The sequence below is a fragment of the Vitis vinifera genome, chromosome 15 (assembly GCF_030704535.1).
Source record: "Vitis vinifera cultivar Pinot Noir 40024 chromosome 15, ASM3070453v1".
Taxonomy (NCBI): Eukaryota; Viridiplantae; Streptophyta; class Magnoliopsida; order Vitales; family Vitaceae; genus Vitis; species Vitis vinifera.
The window spans coordinates 9,960,682-9,987,963 of NC_081819.1; the positions used below are offsets into that span (position 1 = coordinate 9,960,682).

Here is a 27,282-nt window from a genome sequence, read left to right on the forward strand (position 1 = left end):
TCATGGTGGTTAAATGAAGCTAAGATTCTTAAGTTGGAATGTTCGGGGAGCTAACGACAGTTCAAAAAGAAAGGTGATGAAGGCCATGATCAGGAGTCAAAGGGTGGATTTGTTCTGTCTCCAGGAGACCAAAATTCAGGCTATGTCAGAGGGGCTGGTGAGAAGCTTGGGCATTGGTAGATTTCTTGATTGGGGTACCCTGGATGCCCATGGTTCTGCAGGAGGTTTATTGATCTGCTGGGATAAGAGGACCTTGGAAGTGATTGAAATGGAAGTGGGAAATTTCTCAATCTCTTGTAGGTTGAGGAACGTGGAAGATGGGCTAGTTTGGATGTTTACTGGTGTGTATGGGCCTTTCTTTAGAGAAGAAAGGGAGTGGATATGGGAGGAGATAGGAGCAATTAGAGGCATTTGGGATGATCCTTGGTGTCTAAGGGGTGACTTCAATGTCATCCTTTCCCTGAGGGAAAGAAGTAATCAGGGAAGGCTAACGAGTGCAATGAGAAGGTTTGCTCAGGTTGTTGATGTGTTAAAGCTCATTGACCTTCCATTGCAAGGGGGTGTGCTTACATGGAGTGGGGGGAGGAATAATCAGGCTTGGGCCAGATTGGATAGGTTCCTAGTGACCCAGAGTTGGCTTGATCATTTCAATGAGGTCGTGCAAAGTAGGTTGCCCAGACCTACCTCAGATCATTTTCTTATCTTGTTGATGGGGGGTGGGTTAAGGTGGGGTCCTTCCCCGTTTAGGTTTGAAAATATGTGGCTTAAAGCTGATGGTTTTATGGACCTTCTTTGAGGCTGGTGGCAGGGGGTTGAGGTGAGAGGGAGGGCCAATGTCAGGTTAGCCACTAAAATGAAGGAGCTGAAGCAAAAAATTAAAGTGTGGAACAGGGAGGTGTTTGGTAGGCTGGAAGCCAATAAGAACTCAGCCCTTCAACAAGTGGAGTTCTGGGACGGGGTGGAAAGTGAGAGGAGCCTGTCTGAAGGGGAAACTGAGCTGAAAAAAGAAGCCAATGACTCGTTTAAAAAATGGGTCTTAATGGAAGAGACCCACTGGAGACAATTGTCAAGGGAGTTGTGGCTTAAGGAAGGGGATAGGAACACTGGCTTTTGCCATAGGATGGCAAATGCTCATCGAAGGAATAATTCTTTGGATAGAATTAAAATTAATGGAGTATGGATGACTGAGGACCAGGAGGTGAGGGAGGGGATAGTGAATGCTTTTTAGCATTTGCTATCAGAAGAGCCAGGCTGGAGAGCGGATATTGAGGGGTTGCACCTTAATCGCCTCAATTCCCGTGAAGCTGAAGTCTTGGAGATGCCTTTTACTGAAGAGGAAATTTACGCTGTCCTAATGGATATGAATGATGATAAAGCTCTAGGCTCAGATGGCTTCATAGTTGCTTTTTGGCAATCAAGCTGGGAGCTTGTGAAGGAGGAGATTATGCACCTGTTTAGAGAATTCTATGACCAGAGATCTTTTGCCAAAACCCTTGGATGGAACAACCACACGTTCTCAAATCTAAAAGGAGTTGGTCCCCACTTAAATGGATTGGTGTCTAAAACAATCGAACAATGATTAGAGGTCAATTGAGGAAGAACTTCTTGGAGACTTTGAGGAAAACTTTGCTCCCACTTATTTGAATATAAAATTTTATCTAATCTCTTACAAACTGGGGAATCTTGTATATTTGACCAAGTAAAAGAAACATTCCTTAGAGGGGGATCAATTAACTCACACTCTTATAAAACCATCAAAATCCCTCATACTGGATGTTAATCTAGAACTACCCAATTTATTTGAAATTCTCTGTATGACATTAAAATCTTCTCCCACACACCAATTTGGGAAGGTTAAACCAAAAAGATCTAAGAGCTCTAACCAAAAATCCTTCCTAGGATTAGTGTTGTTAGGACCATAAATAGAGGTAAGCCAAAGGAGCCTAACTCCATCTGTCAATAACTTGACTGAGACTGAAAAGGAATCTATTATCCCCTCTTTACTACTAAATTTGTTTGAATCCTATATAATCAAAACCTCACCCAAAGGCCCACAAGTTGGAAGAGAAGCACAATCCTTATTCTTATCTATCCTTAAACTACCCGCAAACCTTTTGTCACATATCTCCCCCTTTGTTTCCTGGAGCATCACAATATCTAGGGTCTCATGATGCAAAAAATCTTTAACCACCCTTCTTTTTTTCCTAGATCCTAATCCTTGAACATTCCAGCTAATGATCTTTATAACAAAACTTCTCTTTCCCCTAACCTTCAAACCAACTCCCAAAAAACTCAAAAAACTATGGAAGGTTTGTACTTTCACATAAAATACGCCTTATCCATCACTTTTACTTTGTTACTTCGTAAGGCTAAGATATTTTGGTAATAGTTTGACTAACTTGACATTCATAAAGGTAAAAACTCATTGAACTCTAGTCATTTTACTAGGAGAAAGACCCTCTATATGAAAACCATCTAATGGGGATGAATCTGGTTCAAAAGGGCAGTCTGTAATAAGGTTAAGAGACTCACTAGGGACGCTAGGCAGTGTCCTAAGGAAAGCAGTCTCCCCACCTGATGCTATGCCTCCTCGACCACTTCAGGTTTATCATCGTCGCCCTCGTGTCGTTGCTCCTCTCCCTTTTGCTGAGGCACCTGCTGACTCACTTCCTATCCCTTCGGCTTCACCTGCCTCGGCTCTGCCTTCTCCTAATGACTTACCCATTGCTGTTCGGAAAGGTACTCGCTCTACTCGTAATCCTCATCCTATTTACAATTTTTTGAGTTATCATCGATTATCTTCACCCTATTTTGCTTTTGTTTCTGCTATATCCTCTGTTTCTCTTCCAAAGAGCACCCATGAAGCTCTTTCCCATCCAGGCTGGCGCCAGGCAATGGTGGATGAAATGGCTGCTCTGCACTTTAATGGCACTTGGGATCTTGTTGTTTTACCCTCTGGTAAATCTACCGTTGGCTGTCGGCAGGTCTACGCAGTTAAGGTTGGTCCTGATGGTCAGGTTGATCGCCTTAAGGCCCGCTTAGTTGCTAAAGGCTATACTCAGGTTTATGGTTCTGATTATGGTGAGACATTCTCCCCTGTTGCCAAGATTGCTTCTGTCCGTCTGCTTCTCTTCATGGCTGCTATGTGCTCTTGGCCTCTTTATCAGTTGGATATTAAAAATGCCTTCCTTGATGGTGATCTTGCCGAGGAAGTTTATATGGAGCAACCTCCTGGTTTTGTTGCTGAGGGGGAGTCTGGTTTAGTGTGCAGGTTACGCCGTTCTCTATATGGCTTGAAACAATCTCCTCGAGCATGGTTTGGCCGTTTTAGTTCTGTTGTTCAAGAGTTTGGCATGCTTCGCAGTGCAGCAGACCATTCAGTTTTCTATCATCATAACTCCTTGGGGCAGTGTATTTATCTGGTTGTTTATGTGGACGACATCGTCATTACAGGCAGTGATCAGGATGGTATTCAGAAACTAAAGCAACATCTTTTTACCCACTTTCAGACCAAAGGCTTGGGGAAACTCAAGTATTTCTTGGGAATTGAGATAGCTCAATCTAGTTCTGGTGTGGTCCTTTCCCAAAGGAAGTATGCTTTAGACATCCTGGAAGAAACCGGTATGTTAGACTGTAAACCGGTAGACACACCTATGGATCCGAATGTCAAACTTGTACCAGGACAGGGGGAGCCTTTAGGAGACCCCGGGAGATATCGACGACTCGTAGGTAAATTGAGTTATCTCACCATTACTCGTCCAAACATTTCTTTTCCTGTGAGTGTTGTTAGTCAATTCCTACAGTCACCATGTGATAGCCACTTGGGAATTGAGATAGCTCAATCCAGTTCTGGTGTGGTCCTTTCCCAAAGGAAGTATGCTTTAGACATCCTGGAAGAAACTGGTAAGTTAGACTGTAAACCGGTAGACACACCTATGGATCCGAATGTCAAACTTGTACCAGGACAGGGGGAGCCTTTAGGAGACCCCGGGAGATATCGACGACTCGTAGGTAAATTGAACTATCTCACCATTACTCGTCCAGACATTTCTTTTCCTGTGAGTGTTGTTAGTCAATTCCTACAGTCACCATGTGATAGCCATTGGGATGCCGTAATCCGCATTCTTCGATATATCAAAAGTACACCAGGCCAAGGTGTATTGTACGAGAACAGAGGTCATACTCAGGTTGTTGGTTACACAGATGCAGATTGGGCTGACTCACCCACAGATAGACGTTCCACTTCAGGGTACTGTGTTTTTATTGGAGGTAATCTAATATCTTGGAAGAGTAAGAAACAAGATGTAGTGGCGAGATCTAGCGCTGAAGCCGAGTATCGAGCTATGGCTTTGGCAACATGTGAACTCATATGGTTGAGACATCTTCTTCGGGAGTTGAGATTTGGAAAGGATGAACAGATGAAACTCATCTGTGATAACCAGGCCGCATTACATATTGCATCCAATCCAGTCTTTCATGAAAGGACCAAGCATATTGAAGTTGACTGTCATTTCATTAGAGAGAAGATCGAATCAGGATGTGTTGCTACAAGTTTTGTTAATTCAAATGATCAACTAGCAGACATTTTCACTAAATCTCTCAGAGGTCCTAGGATTAAATATATTTGTAACAAGCTTGGTGCATATGACGTATATGCTCTAGCTTGAGGGTGAGTGTTGAATATAATGTATTTATAATATGTTATCTTTCCTTGTTAATATAGGTCACATGTATGGTAGTTAGGACTCCTAGCCTTGTATATATATATATATATATATATATATATCTCAATTGTAAGTAGATATCACATGAATGAGAATTAAAGTTTTTCTTCTTTCTCTCTCTCTCAATAGAGAGAAATGCAATGATTTTTGAGGATGGATGGAGATCACTAGATGCCATTTAGGGCTCGATTTTCTTTTTCTCTTCCTTATGGGCCTCAATCATCAAGCTTTATGAGAATATTCCATTGTGTCTTTTAGTGCTAGATTGGAAAAGTGCTTGCTGCTCAATTAGGTTAAGGAAGAAGGTACTGATTGACTAGCCTCCCCTCCAATAGGTTTGGTAAAGTTTAACTTTGATGGATGTGTATTAGGTAACCATGGAGAAATAGGTATTGAAGGTGTATTAGAGACCATTTCAGTACAATATTGAGAGCTTTCTCTAAGCATGCAAAATATGGTTAGCCATCGAGGCAAAGATATTGACATAATTAGATATTTTGATGCAGGGAAAACCTTTATCCTTATCCAATCTAATTGTAGAGATATTCTACCATTGTAATATCTTAGGTGACTAATAAGAAAAAAGGTTCATGGAAGTTTGACAACTGGATGTGTAAAATCATAGATATTGCACATAAGTTAGGTCATTCCTTCTCTTTGATTCCTTGTTTAGCTAATGAAGTCGTAGATCAATTAGACAAACAATGAGCAAAGCATATGACCTCTGTTGTTGGAGATTTCCTTCCCCCTTGAGTCTCCATTGTTTTTTTTTCCCTTCTATATATATGTCGGTTTTTCTGAGGATGGGCTAGTTTTTTGTGGTTCTAGTTCTTGGAATTTTGTACCTACGTTTGTATATCTTAGAAGGATTGCTTATCCTTCTTATATTTATCAATTGATTGATAAATGAAAATGTATTGTTTCTGATTTAAAAAAGCCTTCTTGGAAATTAGAAACCCTCAAGTAGAGCAAGTATTTCTACTTTACTAGCTAGTTTAAAAGCGACTCCCTTCAAGAGTGCTGGAACAATCCCAAATGAGTTTGTCCAATCCCCATTTGATCGAAATGTTGAGCTGTTGAAGCTGTTGATCTTGAGGAAATTCTATCTTTTGCCTTTTAGGAGACTCTAGGCATTGTTTTTTCATTCTTTTATTTATTTATTTTAGTTATTTATTAATCAGAAACAAATATAAATTTTATTAATATAATAAAACGAGACATTGTTTTGTCATTCTTCTTGTTTAGATTTTCTTATATGTTGTTTTTCTTTCTGGTATGTACACCTTATATGCACACAAATCATATCTGTAGTTTATTTGCTAAGAAAGAAAATCTTTTCCTTGTCATACTTGAACAGAAATTACTCTTCGGTTTTGGAGTAGATGGAAACATTCACTCATTTGGTTAGACTTTTGGTTAGATGTGTAATACGAGAAATATTTGTAGTATAATTAGGTAATTTGATTTTTTTTTTCTGTAGCTTTTAGCATGGACAATTGATATTTCCAAATCCTATTGTTACTGCATTACAACCTCCTCTTTAGGGCTAATTGGATTAGTCCAAACTGTGCTTGATGCATCAAGTGATGTATTATTTATCTTTTATGTGAGTAGGTTTTTCAAATCAGGCTTAAGCGTTTTCTTTTTTAAAATTTTTTTGCAGCTTCTATATGATCAACTGCAATGGAAGATTAGAACTTCACATGTAAGCTTCCTATGAAAAGTTGTCTTCTCCCTTATCCTTTATCAATCTTAATATAGTTACTTCAGACAATGTGATTTTCCTCTTTTCTAGTTATAAGAATAAATGTGATATATTGGAAAATTATACCATGTGTTATGTGAAAGTGGATCTCATGTTTACTTGTGCCACTAATAGTTTTGTTCACATGGATACTTCATGTTTACAAGGCCTTTGGTGGATAGACTAGATTAAACTCAAGAAACCTAATTCTAACTGAATTCATATTTTTAAAATTTTGGTCATTAGTTTATTTTTTGTGTGCACTCATCTTCCTCACTCTCCCTCCCCTCTCTCTCTCTCTTCAAACTTTATCTAGGATTAAGGATCCTTGGCTCATGGTTTGATTTGATCAATTTTTAAATGCTTTAGAATTAACTCACTAAAGCTGATAGAAACAAGCGGTAAACCTTTAAAAGTTTACTAGAGGTGCCAAGCAATGGGGCTCTAAGGCCCAAGCTTTAATTTGACATACTTTGGATGATAGTGGACTTACCTAGGGTCTTATATAACATGGGTTCAGCCTAGAATGTACTTTCTAGAAATCAAATTATGGGCCTAGTCAATGGTTATTGAGGTTGACACATAATAGATAGAAAGACCCATCTGACACATAATACCACACCTCACAAATGGGTGGTTCTATCTGTTATTTCTCTATTTATTTATATCATGTCTAAGATGAGGCTGCATGTGAGGTAGTTTGTTTAGTTTTTCCATTTTGTTGTATTGTTTAGAAAGGGCTATGGACCTTGCAATAATTTTAGGATATTTGTCCTCTTAGAAACCTAAATTGGTAAATTAAGGAGCTGACTAATTGTTCAAAAGAGGAATTGTTTCTTTTGTTGGAAATATCATGCTGGACTTTGGTGGACAAATCTGTTGGTTTGGGAAGCCTAGGTGGGATTTTATGGGAAGCTCTCTGCCTTCTTGTTAGTCCACTTGTGTCTTTGTACATTTGTTTTGAGAAAGACCTTTTATCCTTCTTTTTGGATCTTTCTTCTAAATTTAGCTACTAGTTTTTATTATTAATTACTGTTGTTATTATTATTATTATTGTTTTATTATTAATTGAAGAAATTTGAGGGAGAAAAAAATACTTCTTTTATTTTTCTCTTATTTTCAAACCAATTGTTGTATTGATATTTATATATGAATGGCTGGGGCCATCTGCCTTGGAAAAGAAATCTAATCCTTGATTTTAGGAGAGAAAGTCTTTTATAAAATTAAGAAATAAAATTAGAATAGGAAATGCAACTATATCAGGTGAAATACAACTATATCACAATTGTGACATAGCTGTGATACAATTATGACACAGTTGTGATACAATGATAACACAGTTATAACACAAGTGTTGTTGTAACACAGTTGTGCACATAGCTGTACATTCTGGATTTCCTCCAAATTTCGATACTCCCTCTCAAATTGGGTTGTAAATGTTGATCATATCTCAAGTCTTCAAAGTTGGTTTTAGAAAGTGGCTTGGTAAGGATGTCTACTATCTGGAGTGCTGTTGGAGTGTAAATTAATGAAATTGTCCCTTCTTCTATCTTCTCCTTGATAAAATGACAATCTATTACCACATGATTTGTCCGATCATGATGAATCAAATTCTTAGCAATACTTATGGCAGGTTAATTGTCACAGAACATCTTCATAGAATCTTTTAGTGTAATTTTCAGCTCGTTTAAGAGTTTCTTCAACCACATTCCTTCATAGATTCCATGTGTCATGGCTCTAAATTCTGCTTTTGCATTGCTTCGAGGTACAATAGATTGTTTCTTGCTTCACCAATTAACTAGATTCCCTCATACATAGGTGCAATATCTTGAGGTTGATCTTTGGTCAGTTATGGAGCTAGCCCAATTTGCATCTGAAAAAATTTCAATGTTTCTTTTCTGTGTTCTTTTGAAATAGAGTCGCTTTCCTTGAGTCATTTTGAGATATTTTAGAATACAACACAACTTTCTGCTGAAAAGATAGGGTTTTTAGTTTAGATTTTTGTTAATAAAATCAGAATATGTTGATTAGATATTTACTAGGTTGTTATCTCTGTTCCTATTTTCATGTTCTAGTTTGTTAGGGTGTTGAGATTCTCTTGGAAGAGATTTCTATTTGACTTGTAATCTGCAGCTTATTCAATAAGATGAATGATTATTTTTTCCCCTAAAAATCTTTATGGTGTTAGAGCTACGACTCTCAGCTAGGGTTTCTTAATGGTCAAGACGGCCATGACTGATGCAACCAGATCAAGCGACTCAACCAAGGAAACGACAAAGGAAGCGTAAAGTGGTCCTGCTCTCTCATTCAACAGTTCTGAAAATTCCAATACTCTTTAGATAATTGTTCACAAATTCAATGGCAAGAATTATGTAGAGTGGGTGCAATTGATGAAGCTAGTGATAGATGGAAAAGGAAAAATTAGCTATCTCACTGGTGAAGTGACAAAACCAGCAGAAAAAGACACCAAATTCAAGACATGGAGGTCTGAAAATTCTATGATCATAACCTGGTTAATCAACTTAATGGAACCTGCTCTTGGAAAACCATTTATGTTTCTCCTATCAACCAAAGATGTATGGGACACAATTCGAGAAACATACTTGGATTTGGAAAACTGGTCTCAGATATTTGAATTGAAAACTAAGTTGTGGCAATCAAAGCAAGGGGATTGAGATGTGACGGAGATTACAATGGGATGTTGACTCTTTGGCAAGAATTGGATTTGTGCTATGATTACGATTGGGACTGTACCAGTGATAGTGCAAGACACATGAAGAGAGAGGAGAATGATAGAGTGTATGTTTTTCTTGCGAGGAAACCCCTGCCAAATATTTGTGAAGTGTTCTGTGAAGTTAGGCGAGAAGAAGCTCGATGAAGAGTGATGCTCAAGGATGCTAATCAAAAGCCTACAACTGAATCTGAAAGTTCTGCTCTTGCTTCTAGAGGAATCAAACATGAAGGTGACAAGCAGAATAACAAGCGGTCGGAAAAACCATGGTGTGATTACTATAAGCAGCCTTGGCACACAAGAGAGACTTACTGGGAGATGCATGGCAAGCCACAAAATCTGAAGAAAAAATCCAGCAATGAAGGATGTGCATTTTAGGTTAATAGTGGTGATCAAGGGAGACAAACTTCCTCAGAAACTCTTCCTCTCACTAAGGAACAACTAGTGCAACTCTGCAAATTCCTTCAATCCCAAAATAAGTTTCCTTCATGTTCATTGGCCTAGAAAGGTAACTCTTATTCCACTACACTTACTAGTGCCAATCCTAGTTTCCCATGGATCATAGATTCGGGTGCAACGAATCATATGACAAGTTTGTCGAAATTGTTTTCGTCTTATATACTCCTTGTGTAGGAAATAGAAAAATAAAAATAGTTGATGGTTCCTTATCTACCATAGCAGGAAAAGGGTCAATAACTATTTCTTCCTCATCAAGTCTTCACAACGTCCTTCATGTCCCAAATCTTTCATGCAACCTTTTGTCTGTTAGTCAATTAACACAAGACCAAAATTGTCGTGCTTACTTCCTTCCATCTCATTGTGAATTCCAGGATTTGAAGTTGGGGAGGACGATTGGTAGTGCTAAGCAAAGCGGAGGACTCTATTTCCATGAAGATGGGTCTGATTTGAGAAAACAATCACAACGTACTTGTTTTGAGTCAATATCTATTTCTCTTGACAATGAAATCATGTTATGACATTTTAGATTAGGCCATCCCAACTTTCAGTATTTGAAATATTTGATTCCATGTTTGTTTAAGAATCAAGACTCATCTTTGTTTCAATGTGACATTTGTGAATTATCAAAACATCATCGTGCATCATTCCCATTACAACCTTATAAATCCACCAAACCATTTTCTGTTATTCATAACGATGTTTGGGGGCCATCTAGCGATAATACTATTATGGGTAAGAGATGGTTTGTTACATTCATTGATGATCACATAAGAATTTTGTTGGGTACATCTGTTAAAGACAAATTGGAAGTAGAACAAGTTTTCGAGTTTGAGGATGCCGGTATCTTCCCTTGGAGGTAGGTGCTGGTTTGTGTCGAGTTGAAGACGTTTGAGATTAGCATAGAAGAGCACAAAGGAAAAGTGCATGGGAAAAATCTGTGAAAGAGGCCCTAAGTTTTCTTCATGGATCAGATTTGGAGGGAAAGGTCTGTCCTTACTGTTAGAAGGGGTTGAGTCATGTTGTGGGCTAAAGGAAAGAACTCCTTTCAAGAAGTTTTGGTCGGAAGGAAATAGAGACTACAGTTTGGAGCTCCGTAGGAATAATGCAGGGAGATTTTTGTGTTGCGTTCTAAGAGATGCAGAGAACAAGAGATTCTCCTTGGCTTTTCGTGAAGGAAGAGGGCTTGTAGGAGGCTGGAAAGTTCTTGCTAGTAAGCTGAGAAGCTTGAGAGTCTCTTCCCTGCAGTGGAAAGGAGCTCTGATGGAAAACCACACTCCTGCTCAAGCTTCCCCTAGCAGTAGTATAAACAGAGACTCTTCTTCTCTGCGGGATTGTCCCGCGCCTTGTGATGCTGTCTGGATAGAAGCTGAGAAAGAAGCACTCGATAGACGAGGAGTTGCTGGGTAGGTGTCTTGTGGGCTTCTGGGAGAGAGACTCTGACTGCCTCCTTGACCTTGCTTCCTTTGGGTCGTGGGCAAAAAGCTCCTGGTTCTTGGAAGGGAACCTCTGGCTGTCAAATGTGAGAGAAAATCTTTTGCTTCTGGAATACGAATTTGCGGACGAAGCAGAGAGGGTGTTTCGTTCAGGAGCAAGACGCTTCAGAGGAAGAAGCTTCTGCCTAGAAAAATGGAAGCCTTTTGTGGGATGCTTTGAGGGAGACAGAGGGGACACGCGCCTTGTTTGGGTCAGAATTCTAGGCCTCCCTCTACATCTTTGGGGAAGAAGCCTCTTCAAAAAGTTTGGAGACTCTTGCAGGAGGTTCGTGGTTGTGGATGAAAACACAACTGAACGTCGGAACCTTAAGTGGGCCAGAATCCTTGTCGAAACTAGAGGGTGGAAGCACCCAAGTTCGTTGTAGGTAGTAGCTGGTCCCTTTTGCTTCGCTTTGCAGCTTTAGTGGGAAGACGAGGTCTGCATCTCCACTGTGCTCCCCTCCCACGGGGCCGATGCTTGGAAGCTCGAGAAAGACAAGGTGGCCCCGTCACGCGCCAAGGAGAGCGTAGTGTCACGGACTTAGTTGTTCACTAAGCTCGTGCGACACTTAGGCAAGTCAAGACGCTTGATCTTGCTAAGTCAGCCTTACTCCCCAATGCTTAGCTTGCTAGGCTAAGACACTCGCGACTCAAAAGCTTAAAAAACTTAGTAGGCAACTCTTTAAAGAATGGAAGCTCTTATTAACTCAAGAAAGCCTTTACAAGTGCTTGGAAGCTCACTTACTTGGTTAGGAAGTGATTTGGGTGGTGCCTTGGCCAAATGAGGGCCTCACCTATTTATAGGCACCAGTGGAACTCTCTAGAACCTTGGAGGGTTCCTTGCAAATCAAGAATATTTTAGAACTCCCTACACTAATCTATGTGCAACCCTATGTACAAGAATATACAAGAGATTTCTAGAATTCTCTAGAAAGCCTTGGACTCCTCTCATACCTTCCACCATAGTGTAGAGATGTGTGGACATCTCTAGGCATCTCTAGAACCTTTCATACTCTTCCCACCAATGTCTTAGTGTAGATGGCTCTAGGAGTCTCCAGAAGCTTCCTTCCTCCTATATAAGCCCATGGGGAGGGTCATTTGAAGCATCTTGTGACAGTAGGCTCCCAGCCCTCTCCCTCAGTCTCTCCGCAGCCTGAAAAGCTGCCCCGTTGGTCTTGGGAAGTCGTGCCCCTTCCTCAGACATGACTGGTGCAGCAGCCCCCCCTTCCCATGCCTGCGATGTGGTTACAGGCCAGCGTAAGGACGCTATGGCCCATTCAGGCTTGGCCTGTGCTTCCTCTTTTGGGCCTGGGCTTGGGAAGGGCCCTAGTCTTAGCCTCTTTGGGAGCTTTTAATCCCCTCGGCCCAGCCCCTTCAATAGACTTAGGGCATGGAAGCCCCATCTGCTCACCGCGCCGGAGGAGAAGAGCCCTTGCTCCTTCTCCTGCCCCTGCTCCATCTTCCGTCATCGTCAGGACCCCCCAGAGGGAAGCGTTGCCCTAAATGGAAGCGCCGCCGCTTGCAAATGGGCCTTCCCCCCCCCCCTCCCGTCGAAGCTCGCAATCCTCAAGGTACGCTCCCTCTACCTTTGATCTCCCCGAGAGGAGAGTCCTCTTCTTCTACTCCTTTCTGGGATTCGGGGCTTGAGAGGGAAAGGGGATCTTGCCCTGGTCTACTGGAACCGACCCTTAGAGAGGCAGAAGCGACGCCAATGAAGGATGGGTTGACAGTGGTCCTGAACCCTGATATGGAAAAAAACGTGGCGAAACAGAGAGACCTATCGGCTGCTCCTCCGTGTGTAGAAGGATGGTTAGAAGAGGAGCTTTCCAAACTTTTCCACTTCAGTAAAGTCTTGGGAATGCCTGTCGAAGGGCATGGAGTTGAAATCCTGGCCCTGCTCAAGAAATTGAAGTTGAGAATTGGAAGTAACACCCTTAGCAAGAGAAGGAAAAAAAAAAAATCTTGCACCACCCGCTTCGAAAGAGAGTTAACAAAATTGGAATGCTCTGTTAGCTATGGGGGGGACACGAGGGATAACTAAAAAATCAGGCCAGAGCTCCAGGGTTTTGATTCTAGTTGATTAATGAGAATCAAAATTCTCTGCTGGAATGTCCGTGGGCTTAATGATTTTTAGAAAAGAAAGCTAATCAAGGGAGTGGTGAGGAATCAAAAACTTGGTTTGCCTCTTAGAGACGAAGGTGAAAGAAATGTCTCTGCAAATGGTAAAAAGTGTGGGTGTAGGAAGATTTCTTAATTGGGCGTCAGTGGATGCTAGGGGTGCGGCAGAAGGCCTCCTTCTCTTCTGGGATAACAGAGTCTTGGAGAATTTGGAGGTTGAAAGCGGGGGGGGGGGGGGGGGGGGGGGTACTCCATCTTTGTTCGATTTAGAAATTGCACTGATGGCTTCTCTTGGATTTTCTCTAGAGTGTACGGGCCAGTGATTGGCATCGAAAAGGAAGATTTTTGGGAGGAGCTTGGAGCCATCCGTGGCCTCTGGGATGACCCTTGGTGCGTAGGAGGGGACTTTAACTCTGTAAGATTCCCAGAGGAAAGAAGGAATGCCCCTAGCCTCATAGCTGAAATGAGGAGATTTTCAGAGGTGATAGGGGAGCTGGGGCTGAGGGATTCTCCACTGACTGGAGGTCCTTTCACTTGGATAGGGGCTTTGAACTCTCAAGCTGCCTCTAGGTTAGACCATTTCCTGATTTTGGATCAATGGGAGGACCACTTTTCAGCCATCACACAATCTGCTCTACCTCGTATGGTCTTCGATCATAACCCCATAGTCCTAGAAGCTAGAGGTTTCTCTTCAGGAAAAAACCCCTTCCGTTTTGAAAATATGTGGCTGAAAATAGATGGATTCAAAGACCTAGTAAGAAGCTGGTGGAATGGGTATTCTGTCGAAGGCTATAGCAACCACTACATTGCTGAGAAACTCAAAGCGCTGAAGAAGGACCTGAAAATTTGGAACAAGGAGGTGGTAGGCAACTTCTCTTCCAATAGAGTAGAGGCCTTCACCCGCCTGCAGTGTTGGGAAGCCAAGGAGAAGGAGAACCCTCTTAATCCTAGAGATATGGAGGCTAAAAATCTGGCTCTTGAGGACTATAAGAAATGGGACCTTCTGGAAGAAACTTCTTGGAGGCAGAAGTCAAGAAAAATCTGGTTAAGAGAAGGCGACAAAAATACCAAATATTTCCACAAAATGGCCAATGCTAGGGCAAGGAGGAACTTCCTGTCTAAAATTAGAGTGAATGGAGTGACTCTATCTTCCATTGAAGATATAAAAGATAGTGTTTACAGAACCTACCAGTCCCTCCTCTCAGAATCTGGGGATTGGAGGCTTAGTATCAATGGCCTTAATTTCAAGGGGCTGGGAGAAGGAGTGGCTAGCAGCCTGGAAGTTATGTTATCTGAGGAAGAAATCTTTGCAGCCCTTAGCAGTTGCTGTGGGGACAAAGCCCCAGGCCCGGACGACTTCACAATGACATTCTGGTTGTTTTGTTGGGACGTTGTTAAACCAGAAATTTTGGGTCACTTCAGGGAGTTTTACCTCAATGGAACCTTCCAGAGAAGCTTAATCTCCACGTTCCTCTTGCTCATTCCCAAAAAGGAGGGGGCCGAAGACCTAAGAGATTTCAGACCAATCAGCCTGGTAGGGAGTGTGTACAAACTGTTGGCCAAAGTCCTACCAAATAGGCTGAAATCAGTGATGGGGGAGGTGATTTCTGATTCTCAGCAAGCTTTCGTCCAAGGGAGACAGATTCTGGACGCCGTTCTTATTGCTAACGAAACCCTTGATTCTAGATTGAAAGACAACAAGCCGGGTCTCCTTCTTAAGATGGACATCGAGAAAGCTTTTGACCATGTAGGTTTAGAGAATATGTGGCTGCTCCACCTTGATTTCAAGGAAAGTTTTAGTTATTAGTGGTAGAAGTGTCAGGCTGTTGGTTGGGAAGATCATAAATTCATAAAGAAGTTAAAGTTTGTTAAATCTAAATCGAAAGATTAGAACAAAGTGTTTTTTGGGGATTTAAATGAGAGAAAAAAGAATATTCTATTAGACATTGTTAGGATTTGTTTTAGTGAGCAAGAGGGGAATTTGATTCTTGAACTCTCAACATTGAGAGCCTTAAGGAAGTAGCATCTAAAGGAATTATTGTCAAAGGAAGAGGTTCATTGAAGGCAAAAATCTACAGTTAAATGGATAAAAGGAGATTGCAATTTTAAGTTTTTTCATAGAGTGGCAAATGGGAGTGTGGACCCTGCATTTTGCATAATGCGTTCCCACTCAATGGCAAACTCGTTTTTTTTTTTTTTTTATATATTATTTGAAAAAGATTTATTTTTTCGAAAAGGACTTGGAGTCGCCACTTATTTTTGTTTTATTTTTAAAGGGAAAAACAAATAAGAAAAAAAACCCTAAGTGTGACTCCTTATTTGGAAAAGACAGTCTATGAAAAAACAAATCTGGGTTCAAGGGTCAGGTTACTTATTGGGAAGGTACGGTAAAAACCGTAGCACCCCTCTAAGCTCCAAAAAATGGGTCTCCACTAAATAAGTTAAATCAAGTGTGACAATTGATAGATTAAACATGGATACCAAACGAATATCAATTTAGAAATAATCAAACAAACAAGAAAGGCAAGGTGTGTACCTGAGTAGCAAGCTAATTGCTTCATGGAAAACAAAGGTTAGTAAACGAATACAAAATAATCGCATGTGTCACAAAGCCAATCAAAGTCAATCAATGTTCAATCACACATGTTGGGCCCCACCAATGCCCAAATTATTTTTGCACAAATTCATTCCATGAATTCCATTATTTGAAATTATGAAATTTATTTGTGCTTATTAAAAAAATGTGAAGATCGAAAAATTATTAAAAATCAAGGAAGTTTGTAAAAAATGTTTGCCGAAGAGAAAAATGGCAGCAAAATTTATTAAAATTTGACTTTTGTTAAAATTGTATTTTTCGTGACCTAAAACTCTAAGGAAGAATGAGAAGTTGTGGAATAGAAATTATTTGAGAACTGGATTTTTTAAAATCTGTTTTTAAGGACATGTATGAAAATGAGTAAAGAAAAGAAGCACACGGGCTTTGAAAATGAGCATAGGAGGGCGGCCATGCAAACCATGCAATGGAGAGAGAGAATGGGTCCCTAAGGTAGAAGGATGCTAGCAGGAACGGGGGCTTGTTTTTTGAGTTTGATCTTTCATTCTATCTTCTCTGCTTGTTCCATAATTGCTGTCATTTCTGTTGCAGATTTACTGAAATGATTTCACCAAACCATGTACCCTTTGACCAAAAGATGACCCCACTGTTGGTAGAGATTTTGGATAACAACTTGTTGGGTCCCCAAAGAAATAGTTTTCTGTGTGTCTCTCTTGATACATATGGCTAGTAACGCTAATTAAGAGACTTTGGTTGCATCAATAGAAGCAAAGCTTTCACTTGTATCATGACTTTGCTCTTCTTCAGAATTTCAAGGTTCATTTCGGTAGGATCAGTTGCCTTTGTCTCAATTTCAGAGTTTTCCAGAGAGTTGCCTTTCGAATCCCTTCTTGAATGTCGAAGTGGCTGCTCCAATTTACTTGTATGTCCCATATTGTTCACAAAATGCACTTTCAGGTTTGTTGGATCAGTAGGAACAATTTGCAATCATCTTTACACGTCTCGTATGTGCCTTATGTGAACTAAAGGAATTAAATCATCCACCATTGCCTCTTGCCATGCATGCGCCATTCCTGTCCATCTTGGTGGGGTCCTTCCCAGAGCAGACACCACCATCATGGCCTCCCCAACCTTTGTAAGTGTCAATGATGATCTTGCGGCCAGTGAGCCCAACGTCACCACGAGGCCCATCAATCACAAAATGGCCAGATGGGTTAAGATGGAAGATGGTTTTCTTGTCTAGGTACTTCTTTGGAATAATAGGCTTGATGGCACGCTCTTTGAGATCAACTGCAATTTTGTCATTGGTGACAGTCTCGTTGTGCTGGGTGGAGATGAAGACAGTGTGCACAAAGGATCATGCACACCCGGGAAGAATTCATTCACAGGCCCTCCAATATTTTGAGATTGATGAGGTTGCATGCCAACAATGTGGCGACCTTCTGTTGGGATTTGTTTTTTTCCTTTCAATTAAGGAATCGATCCCACATCTTCTAGCTACTCTCAATCCATGCACACGTCGAGATTCATGGAAATATGTCTTTCGAGGAACAGTGCTTCGGAGTAAAAGGATCTAGCAGAGTGATACGGTTACTAAATTTCATGCAAATCACGAGAGGATGGTGACTTCCAGCTGCTAATTCTTTTGGGAGAAAGATCATATCTCCACGAGGTCTACTGTTCCTTTTATGTTTCTGAAGACGGGCTATTGAAAGCCTTGAATGCACCTTCTGCAATTGCCGCGGGGCTCATTGCTTATCCTTGGTTCAGATTCGGATTGTCTCTCCTAGGTTTGAGGTCGCATGAATCATACCACCATTGGAGAGATTTCCACATCCTTGGAAATTTGGATCATCACAGACAAATGCTTCAAGTTCTTCCACTAAGCTCAATCAGGCGCTTAATTGAAGCCACTCTGAGGATGTACCCGTTTTCAACTCCTTTTGTTATTCTCGGACCGAAATGAAATTGGGCATTAGACTTATTTCGTCTAGAGCATCTGCATGATACAGTTCAGTGAATGGGACTTGCTTTTCTCAAATTCTCATTCAAGAAGCTTGCCAATTTTGGCCATCCCATACCCAGTCTTACCCACTCCCATATGCAAATGATTCGAACTGTGCAAGTCATGACCCTCCACACGCCAAACAAACCTGCTGAACATCTCCTAACTGATAGCTGCCACACGCGGGAATGAAGCCATGTTTCTGCATTTTCTTTCACATGGGCTGGGCTAGTGGCAGTGGAGAGGTGGTTTGGATTAGTTGGAGTTATGGGCCAAATGGGTAGTGCTCAAGGACCCGTGCTGGATGGGAGAGACGGAGCTAGGTCGGGTATGAAATGAGAAGTGCTGGAGGTGAGAGAAGCGGGTTTTTGGTGAGCACCCCATTCAGTTTCCTGAACTACAACCCATTTTGGTGAGCACCCCATTCATCTTCAGTAGCATGGATTCATGAACCAGTAGCAGTCAAAAGGCAACACTAATACCCCAGTATGGTAGTCACCAATTCTGAGCAGAGTAACCAAGCGACTCCAGGAGCAATGAAACAACATCTACCCAAATTCAGAAACTGTGCCCATATGAAAACAATTGGCAATGCTAACAAAACCCTTCTCCTTGGGGGTACAAATAGTCACTAGGAGCAGAGAGTAATAACAAGGGAGCAAGCATAAAAACAGAGCATCAAATAAGCCAAAGAAGACATTTAAACCAAGCCCCTTTTCATATTGAAGTCGATGGGCTTATGTATGGGTTGGAAAAACCAGGTAGAAATAAGATCAAACATATGACTTAGACACCCAAAGGAAAGCTAAAAAGGAACTAGATCACTCTTAAGCAAATTTCACATAAAGGACAAGGCACAGATTTAATATAACACAGTCACACCAACCCAAAGATAATCAACTGCAATCAATACATGGTCTAGCAAATGTACCTGAAAATGCTCTCTTCCAGCGGAACTAACTGGGCTTCAAGCTGCTCTGCTTCTTCTCCTAAGCATGCATCAAAACCACAGAAAACCAACTCCCTTTCTCTCCTCTGCCCCTCTCACTGTTCAGCTCATTTTCCACAGCCTCAAACCCTCTCAAAATCCAACTCACTCCCCTGCTCAGCTCAAAATCACCTCCTTATAGCTCCTTTTGATCCAGATGTCTTCCCCAGCTCACTCTCTCCTCCTTTCTCCCACTTCATTTTCTTCCTCTGTTTCAACTCTCTCTCGAGAAAACCTTTCCTCTCCGTCCATTCCACAGTCCCGTTCACCCCTCTCTCTTACAGCTCCCCCATGGTTTTCCAGGATCCCTCACACCATTTTCCCTCGCCCAGAAAAATGATCGGTTGTTCCTCAAAAAGATACTCAGCTCACCCTCATCCCTTTCTCCTCTTCCCAGCTGGTTTTTCCTCAAGCTCTCTTCCCTTTCTCAACGGCCTGCTCCTTCTCACTAAAACTTCCTCCAGCGGTTTTTAGAATATCCTCACCACGTGTCACTTACCCATTGCTTCTTTAGAAAACCACTACCCCCACTAACAGGCAAGCTGCCACTTTCTGATAACCTCTCCAAAGATGACACGTGGCCCTCTAAAACCCTACCATTTGGCAAAAACAAATGGGTGCAAAAAATAGTCCCAAAACGGGGGTCTATAGGGAGGCAAAATAGGAAGTTCATAAAGTCCTTGGTGTCTAAAGAAGGGGTAAATATAAGCAATATTGAAAATATTTTAGAGGACATTAGTGCATTTTTTTGGTAAGCTATGCTTCAAACCCTCAAGTGATTCTTGGGGGATTAAAGGTTTAGATTGGTCTCCCATCTCGAAAGGCTCATGTCTTCACTTACTTCAATGCACTTTGTCTCCTTCTGTCATAGGTTCAAGAGCTTGGTTTTTATTTTCCTTAGGTTTATTCTCAATTTTTTTTTCTAGTTCATTCTTATACCTTTTGGCCAAATTTGTTTGAAAATCAAAAGCCCCTTTAAAGGTCCTAGCCTTCGCTTGGTTAGTGGTGCACAAGAAGGTGAACACCAATGACATGCTACAGTTGAGAAGACCGTACAAGTCTCTTAGTCCTTATTGATGCATTTTATGCATGAGAAGTGGAGAATTGATTGATCATCTTTTTCTTCATTGCCCTTTAACATTGAGGATTTGGCATAAGTTCTTCAGTTTAGCCAAGATAAATTGGGTTTCACCTAGGAGCATTGGTGATATGATGACTATATCATTTGGAGGGTTAGGGAGTTCTGTCAAAGGCAAGACTCCTTGGCAAATTGCTTACCTCACTATACTTTGGATTGTGTGGCAAGACATAAATGCTAGGATTTTTTAGGAAAAGTGGAGAACAAAAGAGATGTGGGATCTACTTTACTTCTATTCCTCCTCTTTGTGGGCCTCTTGTGCTGTTGCTTTTAGGAGAGTTCCACTTAATGTTATTCAACTTAGTTGGCTTTCAGTTTGTAATTCAAAGGGGGTGGATTAGATTAAGAGGAGTTGAGTCTGATTGAGGAGATTTGTGTATGCCTGTGTATAGTTCTACTTGTATAGTGGAGGTGTTTAGTCTTACTTTGATTAGGTTTTGTATTTTGTGGGAAGGACCTCTCATCCTCTTCTTGTACTGTTATAATTGTTTTATTGGAATATTGCCATTTTATACATGTATTCTCCAGCATTTGCTCATGCTTTACAAATCACCAGTTTTTATCACAAACTACCATAAAAATGATGATTTTTAAGGGATATAACGTTGATGATCAATGAGAAACTAATCGATCACTGCAGTTCATGTTTTCATGGTCACTGTTAGTGTTTTTTTTTAATTTTTATTTTTTTTATCTCTATCCTGAAGAGTGTTATTTCTAGAAAGGTTAATATGTCTTTCTAGTGTTGTCAGGGGTACATCTTAGTCCCTGATGTGTCTGTGGGAGTGCTTGCTGAAGCACTCTCATGGACTTCTACATTTTACTACGCATAGCTACACCTTGCTAAAAGAATGAGACGCAAACAATAGGACAAGTAAAATTTTCTCAATTTTGAACATCTCTATGATGGAAAGTACTAATGTATTTATCTGCATAAACTGTTTAATTGGAGGTTTGTGAAACAGAAGCTCTCTTGATCAATCTCCAGAGACTATTTTCTATTATTCTTTTACTTTCTTTTTCTTTACTTTGCTTGGAATCCTGTTGTCCATCTGGTTAAGTTTTCAGCTGCTTCTGTTCTTATTTGATTACTATTATTAGTCATACATGACATAACACTATAATTTGAGGCTTGGATTTAATTTTATCAGTGTACAATTTGGAATTTAATTTCTCTGGTTAAAAATTATCCTGGGATTGTATTCCATTTAAAAGGTATCTTGGTTCTATTGTCTTAAACACCCAACTTCACCATTTATACGACTGGCATGCCTGCCAATTTTTTACTATCTAATTGTTGTGGATTTTAATTTGTTTAGCTTGATTTTATCATATTTGTCATTTTTTCTTTGATAGTTTTTGCAATTTATTTCGTTTTTGTTTACTTTTTCAAATTTTAATGCAGGGTCAGCAAGGTTTTTCTCCTTATAATCACCATATAGATGAACAGCGCCCGGGACCATTTGATAATATGTCAAGGTATATTTATGGATATGGTCTTATGGTCTTATGGTCTTATGGATATGAAAAATCTTAAGGTTTATTGGTGCGCACATTGGCTATTCAGTAATGACAACCGTAGAAGTTCTCATCAAATGCCGAGTGATTGGCTTTACCTATTTTAGTTTTGTTTTAATGGATTTGATTCATTGTCACTCCATCAATAGGTTTTAAAATGCATCGGCATATAAATATTAATCAGAAAAAACCAATTCGGTTCTATGGACTAGAAAGCAAAATGATGGATGAGTTATTCTGCAGAATACAGAGTCTGACCAAAAGCCAGAGGAGGAAGCTTCAAACCAAAGAGAACAACTGGTGCAGCGGAAGGTTTTGAAATGAATTGGATAACACTCAAGAACAAACATAAAGATCACAATAGGATCTGAAAATTAGGAAATCATTCTGATAAATTATATTGAACTGATTCTAACAATTACAATAAGCCTTAAAATAATATTTGTAATGCAAAAATAAAGGAAATAACTGAAATAGGAAACTAGAAATAGGAAATGAAGATAATTAGAAACTAAAACTAGCAATAGGAAACTAATGATGAACTTAAAATAGAACTTAAAATAAAAACTAATGATGACCTTAAAATAGAAACTAATAATGATCGTGTGCTATATCAATCCCTTCCACTTGAAGAAAACTCATCCTCGAGTTTTGTGGCTGCAAAGAAAACTCATTCGGAGGAATATTCGAAGATATCAGTAATGTTGAAAGTACTGGAAATGTTCATATAAGTTGGAAGATCAATCTTGTAAGCATCACCACCAATCTTCCAATAATCCACCACAAATAAACCACCAATTTTGAGATGTGATAAGTGTTCCTTCTCATTCTTACTGTAGAGGAGACTAACATCAAAATAAACCACCGCAAAGAACCTTGTTCATCAACCGCATGAATGTGCTTAGCGCACTTTATTGCCCAAATGGCATCACTAGTAATTCATAAAGGCCATCTTTAGTCTTGAAAGTCATCTTCCACTCATCTCCTAGTCGGATGCAAATCTAGTGATAGCCACTTTGTAAATTAAGTTTGGTAAACACCACAACATCTTCTAACCTGTTAAGCATGTCATTAAGACATGGATGGGAAAGCGATACTTGACTGTTATTTTGTTGATAGTGCGGTTGTCCACACACATGTGCCAGCTACCATCTTTCTTTGGGGTAAGTAAAGCTGGGATTGCACAAGGATTCATGCTCTCTCGAATCAAGCCTTTATCAAGCAACTCGTTAAGTTGTTGTCGCAACTCTTCATGCTCAGTTGGGCTCATATGATAATGTGGCAAGTTAGGCAAACTAGCTCTAGGTACTAAATCAATATGGTGTTGAATATTTTGCATAAGAGGTAACTCATTAGGTGATTCATTAGGAGATATATCAGGAAAATCAACAAGTACCTCTTAAACGTTGGTGGGAATATCAATAGTTGATTTAGATTGGCCCTTAACCATCGATGCTATAATAGAATTTGGCTCCTTGACTTGCTTAAAGAAATCTGGGCATGTTATGTTAGTGAATAGTGGCTTACCTTAGTAACCAAATTGTTTTCTAACGATTGAGATTGTGATATCAAAACGATGTTCTTGTCAAACCACCAAAAGACAAAAGTATTATCTTAACCCTTATAAGTGACATCAACATCATAGTGCCATGACCCCCTCAATAAAATATGACAGACATCCATACCCACCACATCACATACGATCTCATCTTTGTAATACTTCTTGATTAACGAAGCAACTTTTCAAACCTTTAGCGCTTGAACTTTCGGGCCTTTTTTAATCCATGCAATCTTGTATGGAGAAGGGTGCTTCTCAGTCTTCAAATTTAGTGCTTTCACCAAAGCCTTGGAAACAACATTCTTGCTATTGCCACCGTCAATGATCACGTTGCACACTTTATTACAAATAGTGCATCGAGTTTGGAATATTTTATGTTGTTGAGAGTCATCTGGCTTCTTTGGGGTAAGCAATAGTCGTTGGACAATGCACACCACTTATTCTCCCACATCTCCTTCTGCAAACAACGCACCCTCGTAGATATCTTCTTCAAGAACTTGTTCCTCTTCATCGCCACCTTCTTCTGCAAAGTTAATAGATCATCTGTTCGGGCAATTATTTGAAAGATGGCCTAACTGGTTGCGCCGGAAACATTTCCCAAGATTTGGACATGCATAAGGGTCATTATTGATTCGTTGTTGCTATTGGTTTCAACCTCGAGTATTAGGTCAATTAGAGCTGAAGTTCCACTTCGATTTTGCACCGAATTTTGAGTTGAAGGGACATCTTTATTGCTATTATCGTTGTTGCTTGAAGTTGTTGATCCCTTTGGAGTAGAAAAAGCTTCTTGGGTTGGTTGCTTAAAATTACTCTAGGTGCGCGCCATGGACCTATTGATCTAATATTCCACTTTCATTGCCAAATCATTGTATCTGTCATGGTCTAAACCCCTTGAAGAGCCAATTGATCTTGAATAACCAGCTTTAGGCCTCCAACATAACGAGCAATTAATCGATCCTCTGTCTCAGACAAATTAACACGGGCATTTAATCGATAAAATTCCTCCTTGTGTTCGTTCACAGTGCGGTTGGCTTGCTGACAATTTTGATATTGTTGGTATAAGAATTGTTCATAATCTGGAGGGAGAAATCACCTTTGTAACAACTGTTTCATCTTGGGCCAAGTACAAACACGTTTTCCTTGCCGTTAACGATTATATTGAAATTGTTCCCACCAAGCAGAAGCTCTGCCTTTCAACTTATACACCACAAGCTTGACTTGATTTTCTTCTGAAATATTCAAATAGTCAAAAAAAAATTCGACGGTATGGACCCAATTGAGAGAAAATCTTCAATATGTAATTGGCCGTCTAAACTCGGTAAATCCATCTTCATCTTAAACTCTTGGTTATTTTGACCCTGATTGTTAGCTCGATAACTGAAATGGAAATCATCTTCTCCTCCAGATGAATAATCCAACCTTCGTTGCTATCTTTGTTGAATATTTCTCTGTTGTGGAAGTCGAGAATCATCACCATCTCGAAAAGGTGGAAAAAACTCATCTTGTTCAGAAAAAACCTTCGCAGCCACTCGTGGAAAGCTACCACCATCCTCGAACTCGTTGTCGTCGTCATGCCACCTAAGAGCTCCCTGATTTTGACGCTCATACACCCGTAATGGAAATGGCTCGCTAAAATTGTGATTCCCGGTTGGACTTGTGCGAAAGGCATCTCCATTGTCGATTTTCAGCCCAATTTGTGGCCGGTGTCAATCATCATATCCGCCTTTTGCCAGTCGCCACGTTGGTCTGGTCGTCCCTCCATTTGGTTTGCGTTTCCCTTCAACAGTTAATGTAGCCAGCATCTGGGTGAGGTTTTGAAGAGTTTCATCGATCTCGTTGAGTCGTTGCTTGATTTTTTCATACCTCTCTTTGTCGTCGATGGTTTGTTTACCACTAGAACCATTGTCAACCATCAGATTGAGGTAAAAATTCTTGCCCCGATACCAATTTTGGTGCAACGGAAGGTTTGTTTTGAAACGAAACGGAAAACACTTACGAACAAACATAAAGATCACAATAAGATCTGAAAATTAGGGAATAATTCTGATAAATTTTATTGAACTGATTCTAACAATTATAATAAGGCTTTAAATAATGTTTTTAATGGAAAAATAAAGGTAATAATTGAAATAGGAAACTAGAAATAGGAAACAAAGATAATTAGAAACTAGGAAAACTAGGAAAGAAATAGGAAACAAAGATAATTAGAAACTAAAACTGGAAATAGGAAACTAATGATGAACTTAAAATGAATAATAATGATGATCATGTGCTACATCAATAATAAGGACAATCGTGATGAGATGGCAAAAGCAAGAGGAGGAAGCTTCAAACCAAAGAGAATAACAAGGACAATCGTGATGAGATGGAAAAAGCAAGAGGAGGAAGCTTCAAACCAAAGAGAATAACAAGGACAATCATGATGAGATGAAATCGAATGATAATAGAAAAGGTAGAACATCCTATCATAAAGATGAGAGAAACCCTTAGGGGGGTGTGAGATCTCTCAGAAAACCTTTCAAGTTAAAACTTGGCGACCAAAAGGGAGAATGGCTAGGGAGGGAGTCTTCTGGGCCTAGCGGAAGGAAACATTAATGGGCCCAATATGCTTGAGACCCTGTTTAATGCCCAGCCTGTTAGAGCCCAGATAGGGACGAAAAATCGTGGACTTCCTGTTGGTCCAGTGGTTATTCAAGCCCACGAGATTGTAGCGCTGTCGTCTTCAACGTCCCAGTGCGCAGGATCTTCTGCAAAGGTGGTCCCGTTGTTTGCAAGCTCTTAAGGTCCAATCGAAGTTAGGGCCGGCGGGGACGAGGCTTTCTCTGAAGAGGATGGTCGGGCCTTTGAGAGAAAGGCCCAGTCTCTTCCCAACCCTAGCCCACCTTCAGCCGCAATCGTGGGCTGTAATTTAAAAGGCCCGTCGAGGTAGGCCCAAAGAATAGGAGGAACGAAGACCTCTGTTAAGAAGGGTTTGTTTCGAAGGGAAGAAGATGCTGCAGTGAGAAAGGGAAAAGCTCCTGAGGTTCAGACGAGAGGCTCTGAACAGAAGGAAGAGAAGGTCGTTTCAAAGAAGATGTGGACTATCCTTTTTCCTCCAAGTTTTGATCGTTGACAAGGACTTTAGAGTCACAGCGAGTCTCTTTTCCTCGGGAAGACATCGTCAGTTAGCGAAGTTTGTGTATTGGAAGAGGATTTCGGGACGGGATCTCAGTTGGAACGAGGATTCAGAGCGAGTCCTCTCTTTTATTGTCAATCGGCAAGGAATCGAAAGCGGTGTTCGGGGGAAGGGACCTCGTCGTCAAGAGGCAAAGCGGTTGAACACAATCCCCATTTCGAAGAAGACAAAGAAGGTTTTTTGGGCTGAGTGGGGTCCGATCTTCGTGGTTTATCAGTCACGGATTCACCTTCTAGTCCAGGAATCAGAGGTAAAGGGCTCAACTTTGAGGGGATTTGTGAAACGTTGGGAGTGGAAAACTTGGAGGTATGCCTGTATTCACCTTTTCAGCCACCTGAGTATTCTTCTATCCCTTCTTGTGGTTTGGCACTTCCTTTGCCGAGTCATTCTGGTCCAGATCTTCCTAGTTCAGTTTCTCTTCCTTAGTCTCCTTTGGAAAATAGAGTAATTTCTGAATTTTTTTCTAAAAAGGACGTTGTTGGCACTTTTTATCAAAAATATGTTGGCATTCCTATTCGTGATGAGGGGGAGACCGAATTGGCTTTATCAAACCAGATGTCTGAGAGTTTTAACCCTAGTAAGTCTAACCCCAGCTTGCCTAAGGAGGTATCCAACCTGGTTACAGGTAGCCAGGGAGATACCGTGGTCTCTCCATTGGGCGAGTTCCAAATAGATGGCCTGTCCCCCAAGAAAATGGCTAAAGTGCGTGAGGTTTTAAGTTCGTTGGAAATTAAGGTTTATTCCAAGAGGAAGAACAAATGGTCCACGGGTATTTGAGACTTGTTGGAATTGGTTTGGTGGTTAAGGGTCTGTGAGTTTCTTCATGAAAATTATCAGTTGGAATACCAGGGGCTTGGGTTCAAGGAATAAGAGAAGGGTGGTTAAAGATTTTCTGAGGTCAAAGAATCCGGATGTTGTGATGATTCAGGAAACAAAAAAGGTGAAGTGCGACATAAGGTTTGTGGGTAGTGTTTGGACGGTTAGAAATAAGGATTGGGCTGCTCTTTCGGCGTGAAGGGCTTCAGGTGGGATCTTGATTATTTGGGACTCAAAAAAACTGCGTAGTGAGGAGGTGGTAATAGGATCCTTCTCGGTCTC

At 40.5% G+C, this 27,282-nt stretch overlaps 1 protein-coding gene across 9 annotated transcripts in view; it reads left to right on the top strand.

Annotated features, from left to right (window-relative positions):
* Positions 1-27,282, top strand: part of LOC100262416 (uncharacterized) — a 121,280-nt gene that overhangs the window by 23,818 nt on the left and 70,180 nt on the right. For all 9 annotated transcript variants that reach the window (XM_010662944.3, XM_010662945.3, XM_010662946.3 and 6 more), the window contains exons 8-9: positions 6,388-6,429; positions 21,339-21,412. In XM_010662944.3, the coding sequence (XP_010661246.1) occupies positions 6,388-6,429; positions 21,339-21,412 (116 nt within the window). The remainder of the gene's footprint in view (positions 1-6,387; positions 6,430-21,338; positions 21,413-27,282) is intronic.